An 11737-nucleotide genomic window follows, 5' to 3' on the forward strand; every position below is an offset into this window, starting at 1 on the left:
CAGACCAGGGAGCTGGGGAAGGCTTCCATGCTGAAAACAGCTATGAAAAGATGGGGCCTGGGAAGGAAGGGAGGGAAAGGTGTGGAAATGGGGTTCAGCTGGGGTATCGTGGAGGTCTGGAAACTGTGGGCCAGAAGTACCTTTGCCCAGTCCTAGGGGGACTTCAAGAGGGAAAAAAAGCGTGTCATTACATTGTCTTTTTCTCTTCCCTCTAGGGTCTTCCTGGCAAAGATGGTGAGACAGGTGCTGCAGGACCCCCTGGCCCTGCTGTAAGTACCTTCCTAGCCTCCCCAGGTGACCCTGGGGGCAGGGGCTGGGAGGGGTGGGGGTGGGAGACCACAGATCCATCCAATAATGGAGCTGACAGATGTGGATGTGGGCTAAGCTGGTACACCAGCCTCACTCTGAGCTCTGAGGCAAGGTGTCCCAGGAGGCTGTGTGGACCCACGTTGGTGGAGAGGAGTGTGGGTGGCTAATGGGAGTGCAGCGAGGCATGCACGTACTGTCTGAGCAGCGCAGGAAGACGCCTGTCCTGCCCACCCTGCTGACCTCCCCTGGGCCCTACTAGCTGTGGCTCTCAGGGTCTCTGGAACACTGGCTCAGCTCACCTTTTCTTTTCCTCTGCAGGGACCTGCTGGTGAACGAGGCGAGCAGGGTGCTCCTGGGCCATCTGGGTTCCAGGTAGGTGGCTGGACCAGGCTCTCTGTCCAGTTCTTTGCCATATTAAGGGCTTCCTGGGACAGCAGCAGGCACCATCGCTGGAGGGCCCACGCCTCTTGCAGGATGCCAAGCATTGAACTTTCCCTGCACCCCTGGCTCTCATTGCTGTTGCCTCCTTCCTTTGGGTCTACCATATACTGTGCCTCCCTGGGGGCCAGGGCAGCAAACTCACTCCTTTGATAATGCTTGTCACTTTGGCTTCTAGGGACTTCCTGGCCCTCCTGGTCCGCCAGGTGAAGGTGGAAAACCAGGTGACCAGGTGAGTATGGGGCTCTTTGGACGTGCAACCTGTTTAGATGGGAAGGCCGTTTCTGATGCCTGGGAGGCAAGGGCAAGAGGGCATGAGGAGCCCTGTGAGGCCTGGGAATGTCCTGGACCCACATCCCAGCCTCCACAGATGACACAGTCCCCCATGGAGGAGTGATGGTCAGCCCCGCCGTGGAGGACTGTTCGGGGGTCTGTGACATGAAGACTTCACTCTCACACATCTTTCTTTATTCTGCAGGGTGTTCCCGGTGAAGCTGGAGCCCCTGGCCTCGTGGGTCCCAGGGTGAGTGTCCTGTTGGCCACTGCAGGCGGCCTTCTTGGGCCTGCCCTGGGTTCTAGGCTCCTGCTCCTTTCCCCACCTCCCTGCTTCTCCCTGGGCCTTCTCCCCCATTGCTCTTGGTTGATCACTTCTTGGTGTCTCTGCCGCAGGGTGAACGAGGTTTCCCAGGTGAACGTGGTTCTCCTGGTTCCCAGGGCCTCCAAGGTGCCCGTGGCCTCCCCGGCACTCCTGGCACTGATGGTCCCAAAGTAAGTGAGGCTGTGTCCTGTAGGGGTCTTCTCGGCAGTCTGGGAGTCCCACTGAGCAGGGAGAAGGGGAGCAGGCTCAGGAGGAAGGAAGAATAGAAGTGGGGGGCGGAAGATGGAGCTGGAAAGGAGGTATACACGGGAGGAAGGGAAGGAAGAGGAGTTTGGGGCCCTGGTTACCCAGTCTCCACGAACAGGGGTTCAAGGGGAGGTGCTGTCCACTACAGACTCCCTCTTACCTCCCTCCCAGGGTGCATCTGGCCCAGCAGGCCCCCCTGGGGCTCAGGGCCCTCCAGGTCTTCAGGGAATGCCTGGCGAGAGGGGAGCAGCTGGTATCGCTGGGCCCAAGGGTGACAGGGTAAGTACTGGGGTTACGGCCTCTCACCAAAGATGTGGCTTTGCCACATTCCTGCCCCTTGTGATCGCTTCCGTTCCCTCGTGGCACCTGGTGATGAGGGTTTCTGTTAGCCCTTCTTGAGGAGCTTAAAGACTCCTTTCCAAAGCTCCCTGCCTTTTAGTGACATCCTCTCCCCCTGTTCTTTCATCTTGCCCCTGCTGCTCCTGACCCACCCTGAGACCACAGCAAATCCCTCTTGGGCAGGGACTGGGCTCTCCCTAGCACCCCAGCCTGGGTGGGACTGAGCCAGCCACAGGGGTCCTGGGGTGCCCAGCTGAGGTGGCTGGTTTTCTCTTTCCCCAGGGTGATGTTGGTGAGAAAGGCCCTGAGGGAGCCCCTGGAAAGGATGGTGGACGAGTAAGTGAATGCGGGTTGCCGGACTGCTGGGCATTAGGATCCCAGCCCTGCACCCAGGAGAGATGGGAAGGGGGCTGGGCAGTCTGCCAGTGGGGTCCCTGGTCCTGTTCTGTGGAGGCTGGGCAACTGCAGGGACTTCTCTGTTAAACTGGGGCCAGAGGGTAAGTGGGAGTTCTGGAGGCGGTGGGAGGGCACACCAAGGTCCTCTTGGTGTGGAGTCCCATGTGCTTGGCTGGCTCAGCCTGCCTCCCTCACCTCTACCTGCTCTCCCCGCAGGGCCTGACAGGTCCCATTGGCCCCCCTGGCCCGGCTGGTGCTAATGGCGAGAAGGTGAGTCCTGGCTCCTTTCCTCTCCACGCCTTGCCTCCCTGTCACGCCTCCTTTTTATCTCCTGCCAAAGGCTGTTCTGTCTTGTCCTCACTCACCAGTCATCTTCCTGCTCGCCAGGGCTGTGAGGGGCGAAGAGGGGGTCCTCTCAGAAGTGAAGTGTTCCCTGTCGGATGGGACAGCTGGGCTGGGGGTAAAAGTGCATTCAGCAGAGGCCGAGAGGGTGCGCGTGTGGGCTGCACAGAAACACAGGCTGTGCCAGGGGGACCTGGAGCCCCCTCCCCACAAGCAAGGCCCCCCAAATGCACTTTGCCCTCTCCCACTCTGACTCCCCACCTTCTCACCCCTGGTTCTTCCTCCTCTCCCTGCCCTTAGGGAGAAGTTGGACCTCCTGGTCCTGCAGGAAGTGCTGGTGCTCGTGGCGCTCCGGTGAGTGTCTGCCCCTCTGAGCCTGGCTCTGCCCTCAGCCCCCAGGAGCCAGAGAGCCAGGGAGCCTGCATGGGCCCTCATGCTGCGTGGTGGCCCTGTGTGCTGCCAGGCACTGGCTCCCTCCCTGCCCGCTGGGTCTAGGGAGGGAGGAGAGATGGGAAGGGAAGGGGGAAGGCACGTCACTCCCATGATGTGCTCAGGTTGAGGGCTTTTGGGTTAACAGAGCCTCAGCCTGTGTTCAGGACTAAGGCTGCTTTCAGATGCCGGTGTCTGGGGAACAGGAGGCTGGGCAGGGCCCAAGGGGCTCTCGGAGGGGAGAAGAAGCAGGTCAGGCAGCAGGGCCTGACCTCTCACCACGCCCCCTTCTCTCACAGGGTGAACGTGGAGAGACTGGGCCCCCCGGACCAGCAGGATTTGCTGGGCCTCCCGTGAGTATCTCTCTCCATCCGCCTGGCTCCCTCCACTCAGGCCAGCTCCACATCCAGCACCCTCGGGCATCAGAGCTTGTTGGGGAGGGAAATGGACGCTCCTCTCCTCTCCTTTGCCGCCTCCATACCAAGAGAACCATTGTGTCCAGGCCAGGGTGGACACACATGCAGATACTCAGAGTCTCCCACTCTTCTGGAAGAGCTCCAGGGCTTTGGCCTGCCCCTCACTCGCCCGCCTCCTCCCTCCCATTATAGGGTGCTGATGGCCAGCCTGGGGCCAAGGGTGAGCAAGGAGAGGCCGGCCAGAAAGGCGATGCTGGTGCCCCTGGTCCTCAGGGCCCCTCTGGAGCGCCTGGGCCTCAGGTGGGTAACACTGCACTCCCCCAAGAATTGTTCCCTCAAGGAAGGGCTCCTGGGGTGCAGATGGGGAGGCCCCAGCAGGCTGCACACAGAGGATGGTTCACAGGCCTGGGAACACCGCCATGTCGGTAGAAGGAGCTTTCATGGTCCCCATGTGGCATGTGGGCTGTGTGGGTGGGGTGGAGGGACTGACAGAGTACAGGTTGGCCACCGACAGCCATAACCAAGCTGCTGGTCTCCTGGAGAGGAGGGAGCGGTGGCAGGAAGAGCTTCCCGGGAGGCCAGACCCCAGACCAGTTCCGTGGTTGCCTGATGGGCTTCTACTAGAACACAAGTCTCCTGTGGCAGAGAGGACAGGCTTGCCTGGGGCAGCCCCTTCAGGCTGGGTTTTTAGTGCCAAGAAAGCTGCATCTTTGAAAACCTCAAGGGTCCATTGTTGGGGCTCAGACAGAAGCCCACCGACTTCCCCGGGCACTGGGCCTCACTGTCTCCCTCTTTCCTTCCCAGGGTCCTACTGGAGTGACTGGTCCTAAAGGAGCCCGAGGTGCCCAAGGGCCCCCGGTGAGTGAGGCCTCTCACAACCCACCCTGCACCTCACAAAGAGGGCCTGGCCCCAGAGGCTTCCATGGCGGGGGGTGTTCTGGGATGCCCCCCACTCTTTACCCAGCCCTGCGTTGGCCCCTAGCCTAAGGCCACCCACAGCCAGGTGGGAGAGAGGGCACCTGTGGGCTGAGCACACAGTGGTCCCGGATTCCCCAGCTCGAGGCTTGCCCCTCGGTCAGCTCCCTGAAGTGCTGACTGCAGAAGTCGGAGGCAGGGGAACAGCCTGTGCCTGCTTCTATGGCCGGACCTGGGGGCCCTTTCTCCCTCCCTGGCTCTCCCTTGCTGCTTTGCAGCCCCTCACCCTTTCCACACTAGGCTCTGAGACCACACCCCCTGCCCATTTGAATCTCGAACCTCCTGAGGACTTGAGGTTCTCAGGGACTCTCCTCTCCCCACACAGGGAGCCACCGGATTTCCTGGAGCTGCTGGCCGCGTTGGACCCCCAGGCTCCAATGTAAGTGACTCTCCTGCCATGAGAAGCACAGGCGGCATGGAATAGCCTGGCCCAGCACCCAACAGGGTCTGGAGAGCTCCAGGTGACTGCCCTGCTGGCTCGGTGGGCAGGACAGGGCCGCCACGATTACCTTCATCCTGGACAGATGTTTCTTCAGCATGTTCTGTGCACCTGCCTGTGTGCTTTAAAGCAAGTCCACATGTCCTGGGTCGCTCTCAGGGAGTTTACATGGAGGGAGTAGGGGTGATGAACTCACTGAGTTCACCAGCACCGTGGGCAGAGGGAGCGAATGCTGGAGTCAAGCTCAGGGGTCAGAGGGGCAGGGGTGGAGCAGCTCCTGAGGAAGAGGGATTGAGGACAAAGGGAGGAGGAAGGAGGGATTCCAAGTAGATGGGAGAAAGCAAAGCGAGCAGGGGCTGGAGAAGCCAGAGCTGGCTTCCCAGAGCTGTCTTACATGGTGAGAAGGTTACAGAGGTAGATTGGGGTGGGGGTTAAGTTGCCCTTAGTGTGGGGAGGTAGAGAAGCCCCCAGAGAGGAAACTGCTGTCGATGAGGCCATAGTGACTTTGGCAGCCTGGATGAGGAAGGGTGAGATGAGCCCTCACTTCCCGCATTTTCTCCTTCTAGGGCAACCCTGGACCCCCTGGTCCCCCTGGTCCTTCTGGAAAAGATGGTCCCAAAGGTGCTCGAGGAGACAGCGGCCCCCCTGGCCGAGCTGGTGACCCTGGCCTCCAAGGTCCTGCTGGACCCCCTGGCGAGAAGGGAGAGCCTGGAGATGATGGTCCCTCTGTAAGTCCCTCACCAGGCCCATGCCAAAGTCCCTGGGAGCAGGGTCGTGAGTGACTTCTGAGCTCACAGAGCATGGGGTGGGAGGAAGCAGGGGCCATGGGGATGCCAGGAGCGGGCCTGCACAGACAGAGCTATGCTGAGAAGGTGGAAGAGGCTGGGCTACTCTGTCAGTTCTCATCTCCCGCCTCTCCTCTCTCAGGGTGCCGATGGTCCACCAGGTCCCCAGGGTCTGGCCGGTCAGAGAGGCATTGTCGGTCTGCCTGGGCAGCGTGGTGAGAGAGGATTCCCAGGCTTGCCTGGCCCATCGGTGAGTGTGGGGTGTCCCTCCCTCCATCCAAGCTGGGCCCTGCCTGCCAAGGCTTCTGCCTCCCTCAGCACCCTCAGGACTGTCCCTTGTCTGCCCTCTCCCTGAAGGGTTAGTGGGCCCTGGGCAGGGGTGCTTACCATGCGCACTCATCGTCCTTGTCTCTGTCCCTCCAGGGTGAGCCCGGCAAGCAGGGCGCTCCTGGAGCATCTGGAGACAGAGGTCCTCCTGGCCCCGTGGGTCCTCCCGGCCTGACCGGTCCTGCAGGTGAACCTGGACGAGAGGTGAGCAGTGGGACCCCCTGGGGTGGCCCTGATTGGGGAGAGGGGCCCTGTGAGTCTCTGTGCTGGGCCAGCCAGAGCAAGTCCCAGGCAGGGCGCTGGAGAAGCAGGTGGCAGCGTCAGCTGACAGGCCTGAGAGCCTAGGTGCAATGGGAAGGTTGTGGGGGAGAGAGACGGGCATAGAGACCAAGAGCTGCTTCCAGAAGGAGGAGGAAAACTCAGTGAGGAAGCTTTGGCTTCAAAGTGTGAGTGAGTTAGGCAGAAGAGGAGAGGCCTGGGCTTCTGAGGGGGGCTGGGGGAGCAGAGGTGGAGACGGGCAGGAAGCAGCTCTAAATGCATTCTTGTTTCCCTTTGTCCAGGGAAGCCCCGGCGCTGATGGCCCCCCTGGCAGAGATGGCGCAGCTGGAGTCAAGGTGAGTGTCTGGTGTCTGCGTGTGAAGCGGGATGGGGAGGACATTGCCTTGGGCCTGACAGGTCAGCCGGGGGTGGCTGGTTGGAACCAGTCTCATCTCAGCCTAGAAGGACCTTCTGTTCCTTCTCTGAGCCTGAGACCTCTCTCCTGACAGGGTGATCGTGGTGAGACTGGTGCTGTGGGAGCTCCTGGATCCCCTGGGCCCCCTGGCTCTCCTGGCCCCGCTGGTCCAACTGGCAAGCAGGGAGACAGAGGAGAAGCTGTAAGTACCCTGAATTCAGTAAAAGCTGCCTTCCCCTGAGCGGTGGGGCTGAGGCAGTCCCCGGGTTTAGGCGGTCTCTGGACTACAGAGTGGTGGCCTCAGTGCCCAGCTGGGCACAGATGCAGAGGAGGCCCTCACCTGTCTTGGCTTTTCTCTGACGCTGCACTCACTCTCTCCTCAGGGTGCACAAGGCCCCATGGGACCCTCAGGACCAGCTGGAGCCCGGGGAATCCAGGTGAGTATCCAAGTGTCCTGCACTGAGTCCCCATCAGGGGTCGGCCTCGAGGGCAACCGGCCTCCAGGTGGTTCCCGGGCCTCCAGCCCTGTGGTTCCAGGGATTCCTCAGCTTGGGTGGGACAGGAGGGGGCTCCTGTCCTGGCCCTGACCTGACTCAATCTGTGTCTATCTTGTTCGCAGGGTCCTCAAGGCCCCCGAGGTGACAAAGGAGAGGCTGGAGAGCCTGGCGAGAGAGGCCTGAAGGGACACCGTGGCTTCACTGGTCTGCAGGGTCTGCCCGGCCCTCCTGTGAGTGTCACTGCCTGCGTGGGACTTCCTGAGGCCTCCTGCCACTCAGAGCCCACTTGAGCTCCCTGTGCTGCCAGGACAGCTTGGGATCACCCTGAGCAGTTTCTAGGACTTCCTCAGGGCTGGAGGGAGGAGGAAGTGGAAAAGGAATGGGGCTGGGACATAAAGCTGCTCTCCCAGCTCCCAGGATATAGATAGATATGTCTGTGCTGACCGTGGCTTTTTGCCTCTTCCTTCTACACAGGGTCCTTCTGGAGACCAAGGTGCTTCTGGTCCTGCTGGTCCTTCTGGCCCTAGAGTAAGTGACTTGGAGTTGGAAGATGGAGGGGGCCCTTCAGAGGGTGTGGGCCTGTGTTCTCATGAGGAGGGAAATGCTGCTGCTTCTGGGGAAGCTGTGGGCTCAGGGGTCCTCACTCAGCAGTGGGGGCAGGACTGGCTCATGTGCCTATGGCCAGAAAAGCACTTGAGGCCACAGTGGCTGTAAGACAAACACAAAGCAGCTCTCGCTGCCAGACAGACCTCTGGTAACAGCATTTTACAAAGAGGAGCTTAGGAGGGTAGGCAGGCCATGGGGCTATCCTGCTGGTTCTTGGCTAAATAGAGACCAACTTAGACTTCCATGACTGAGCATGTGAAGAACTGGGGGTAGAGTGGCTGGTGCTATCAGGACAGCCACCTACCCAGCCCCGGTGACTCCCCAGCCTTCCCTGTGGTGACCACTCTTTCCTCACTACCGCTCTCTCTTGCAGGGTCCTCCTGGCCCTGTCGGTCCCTCTGGCAAAGATGGTGCTAATGGAATCCCTGGCCCCATTGGGCCTCCTGGTCCCCGTGGACGATCAGGCGAAACCGGCCCTGCTGTAAGTGTCCTGACTCCTTCCCTGCTGTCGAGGTGTCTCCAGCATCCGGGAGGCTTGAGCTCTTTTTTCCTCAGGGCCTCTTTTAGGGCATCAACCTGCAGTTAACAGTGATGGCACCCTTTATCCTGAGGTCTCCTCAGAGGTTCACAGGGCCCATGATCAGTGCTGGGAAACTGAAGAGAAGGGTTAAGGAAGAAATAGGCATGGTGCTGTGGTTTCCTTGGTCCTGGCCTGCTACACCTCTGCCCCACCCATGGGACTGGGAAGAGGGATACTCTAGTACATTCTAGCAAATGGGGATGGACACGGAGAGGCACTTTCCCACAATCCTGGCTGATCTCTCTGTTTCCTGCTGCAGGGTCCTCCTGGAAATCCTGGACCCCCTGGTCCTCCAGGTCCCCCTGGCCCTGGCATCGACATGTCCGCCTTTGCTGGCCTAGGCCAGAGAGAGAAGGGCCCCGACCCCCTGCAGTACATGCGGGCTGACCAGGCAGCCGGTGGCCTGAGACAGCATGATGCCGAGGTGGATGCCACACTCAAGTCCCTCAACAATCAGATTGAGAGCATCCGCAGCCCCGAGGGCTCCCGCAAGAACCCTGCACGCACCTGCAGAGACCTGAAACTCTGCCATCCTGAGTGGAAGAGTGGTAAGCTTGGAGGACAGGATCCCCCGCCCCGGGGAAGCAGGGAGTCAGCCCTTAGGCACAGCAGCAAGGGAGGAGACGCCCCCTACTACAGGGCAGAGCTGGGCCTGGAAGGTTCTGCCAGAGGGTTCCTCTCTCATTTCACAGCAGAGAAGCTGCAGCCCTGGCACCTGTCCTGCCATGGCTACTTGACCAAGGTGACCTCAGGGTGGACTCCATCCACCAGCCGGGCACTGCTCCTGCCCTCTTTGCATGTGTCCTTCCTTAGAGCTGGACTTAGCTCATGCAGATCTCCCTGCCCCTGCATCCTTCCAGGTTCCCCTCTTTTCAGGCCACATTGAACTTCATCCCTTGTCCCTGTAGGCCTTTCTGTCCCTTTCAGTCAGGCTTGGCCCTCTCAAGCTTTTGTGTCTGTGCCTGTCTGAGCCCCCATGGGTGCTGCCTCTTTCCCCTGCAGGAGACTACTGGATTGACCCCAACCAAGGCTGCACCTTGGACGCCATGAAGGTTTTCTGCAACATGGAGACTGGTGAGACTTGCGTCTACCCCAACCCAGCAAACGTTCCCAAGAAGAATTGGTGGAGCAGCAAGAACAAGGAGAAGAAACATATCTGGTTTGGAGAAACCATCAATGGTGGCTTCCACGTGAGTACCTGGGTGCCCTAGATGATGAGCAGAGATGGCTCCTCATACTCTTTCTTTTATTTCTCTCTGGAAGCTTTTAGCACCTTCCCCATATTTTCCTCCAGTTTTCTGTTGGGCTTGAGAGGAGGGAAAGAGGAGGAAGAGTATTTTTTTCCCACGTGGAGGTGGGAAAAGAGGTCCTCTGAGCTTGCTCCACTCCTGGAAGCAAAAATATCCAACTAGCTCCCTGCTGCCCCAGCACCCTTGAGGTCCTTGAACCATGAACTCTTGGCAGCCCCTACAGTCCCTGGTCCCATTGAATGCCAGCTCCCAGGCCTCACACTGCTGCTGTCTGCCCCAACAGTTCAGCTATGGAGATGACAACCTGGCTCCCAACACTGCCAACGTCCAGATGACCTTCCTACGCCTGCTATCCACGGAAGGCTCCCAGAACATCACCTACCACTGCAAGAATAGCATTGCCTACCTGGACGAAGCAGCTGGCAACCTCAAGAAGGCCTTGCTCATCCAGGGCTCCAACGACGTCGAGATCCGGGCAGAGGGCAATAGCAGGTTCACATACACTGCCCTGAAGGATGACTGCACGGTGAGTGGGGCTGCCAGAGAGAAGAGCTGCCTGTGCCTGAGCTGCCTGGAGCAGGGCTGAGGGTTGGCCCGCAGCAGCTGTCAGGTCCTAAAGTGACAAGATCATAAGAGGCATGAGTTTGAGGGTCATGTAGAGAAGATAGGCTGAGTGACAGGTGAGGGAGAGGCACATATCATTCATCTTCTCCATTCCCCTGACTCAGGGGAATAAAACCCTACCTGGAACCCAGTGACTGTTATAGAAGTGTTCTCACAATGTGTACAGGGTGAAGAAGAGGTCACAGGTTGGGAGCTCACTGTGGGGAGTGGGGAAGGACGGGAAGGGCAGAGTGGAGGAGGGCCCTGCTGCTAAGGATAGGAGTTGAAGTGGAGAGGCCTTTGGCAAGCCAGGAAGAGGTCTCAGGAGCCCCCTCAGTGTGGTTCAACCTTGTAGGCTCTGATGTTCGCCAGTTTGTTCAGTTTTGGGCTCCTGGGCAGCTGGAACTGGGTAGCAAGGCATCTACTGAACAGAGCCTCCTCCTTTTTTCTCCCCTAGAAACACACCGGTAAGTGGGGCAAGACTGTCATCGAGTACCGGTCACAGAAGACCTCACGCCTCCCCATCATTGACATTGCACCCATGGACATAGGAGGGCCCGAGCAGGAATTCGGTGTGGACATAGGGCCAGTCTGCTTCTTGTAAAAACCTGAACCCAGAAACAACACAATCCGTTGCAAACCCAAAGGACCCAAGTACTTTCCAATCCCAGTCACTCTAGGACTCTGCACTGAATGGCTGACCTGACCTGATGTCCATTCATCCCACCCTCTCACAGTTCGGACTTTCTCCCCTCTCTTTCTGAGAGACCTGAACTGGGCAGACTGCAAAATAAAATCTCGGTGTTCTATTTATTTATTGTCTTCCTGTAAGACCTTCGGGTCAAGGCAGAGGCAGGAAACTAACTGGTGTGAGTCAAATGCCCCCTGAGTGACTGCCCCCAGCCCAGGCCAGAAGACCCCCCTTCAGGTGCCGGGCACGGGAACTGTGTGTGTCCTACACAATGGTGCTATTCTGTGTCAAACACCTCTGTATTTTTTAAAACATCAATTGATATTAAAAATGAAAAGATTATTGGAAAGTACCTATTGACTTGTGGTTTGTTCTTTAGCTTCTTTTCCATTAATCCTCCATTCTGTAGGCATGCCCAAATAGCAGTCCTAAGGACTTCTTCTGTTGATTTTTCAACCTAGAGTAAGGACACTGAAGCCACACTGCTGGGGTTAGCAGCCTCACACAAACATGAACTTGCCTCTCTGGTAAACCTTGGCACTACGTGGAACCCATTGTTGAACAGGACCAGAGACCAAAATTTGGGAAGAGAGGTATGCCAGAGGGATGGCATTGCTCTTGAAGGTGAACACTGAACACAGCTCTATGACACATTAGTGCCCCGCCAGCTTAGGGTGTAAGACCACATGTGGGCTGCATCCTGCTGGATCGGAGACGTGGGAGATACTCCCTCGAGAAAGGGAGAAATAGGGGAGTTAATCCTGCAGGGGCCCATGGTTAAGTGCACACAATCAATCT

The 11737-nt window shown here is 58.7% G+C and overlaps 1 protein-coding gene across 2 annotated transcripts in view; it reads left to right on the top strand.

Moving 5' to 3' along the window:
* Window positions 1-11291, top strand: part of COL2A1 (collagen, type II, alpha 1) — a 31382-nt gene extending 20091 nt beyond the window's left edge. For both annotated transcript variants that reach the window (XM_011936264.1, XM_011936265.1), the window contains 26 exons: window positions 216-269; window positions 628-681; window positions 926-979; window positions 1226-1270; window positions 1417-1515; window positions 1763-1870; window positions 2213-2266; window positions 2543-2596; window positions 2969-3022; window positions 3397-3450; window positions 3706-3813; window positions 4318-4371; window positions 4814-4867; window positions 5494-5655; window positions 5855-5962; window positions 6136-6243; window positions 6600-6653; window positions 6807-6914; window positions 7096-7149; window positions 7332-7439; window positions 7684-7737; window positions 8189-8296; window positions 8655-8943; window positions 9398-9585; window positions 9929-10171; window positions 10706-11291. In XM_011936264.1, coding sequence (XP_011791654.1) covers window positions 216-269; window positions 628-681; window positions 926-979; window positions 1226-1270; window positions 1417-1515; window positions 1763-1870; window positions 2213-2266; window positions 2543-2596; window positions 2969-3022; window positions 3397-3450; window positions 3706-3813; window positions 4318-4371; window positions 4814-4867; window positions 5494-5655; window positions 5855-5962; window positions 6136-6243; window positions 6600-6653; window positions 6807-6914; window positions 7096-7149; window positions 7332-7439; window positions 7684-7737; window positions 8189-8296; window positions 8655-8943; window positions 9398-9585; window positions 9929-10171; window positions 10706-10852 — 2577 coding nt within the window. In that variant the 3' untranslated portion in view covers window positions 10853-11291. The remainder of the gene's footprint in view (window positions 1-215; window positions 270-627; window positions 682-925; window positions 980-1225; window positions 1271-1416; window positions 1516-1762; window positions 1871-2212; window positions 2267-2542; window positions 2597-2968; window positions 3023-3396; window positions 3451-3705; window positions 3814-4317; window positions 4372-4813; window positions 4868-5493; window positions 5656-5854; window positions 5963-6135; window positions 6244-6599; window positions 6654-6806; window positions 6915-7095; window positions 7150-7331; window positions 7440-7683; window positions 7738-8188; window positions 8297-8654; window positions 8944-9397; window positions 9586-9928; window positions 10172-10705) is intronic.
* Window positions 11292-11737: the final 446 nt, after the last annotated feature.

Source organism: Colobus angolensis, unplaced genomic scaffold, assembly GCF_000951035.1.
Source record: "Colobus angolensis palliatus isolate OR3802 unplaced genomic scaffold, Cang.pa_1.0 Scaffold151, whole genome shotgun sequence".
NCBI lineage: Eukaryota > Metazoa > Chordata > Mammalia > Primates > Cercopithecidae > Colobus > Colobus angolensis.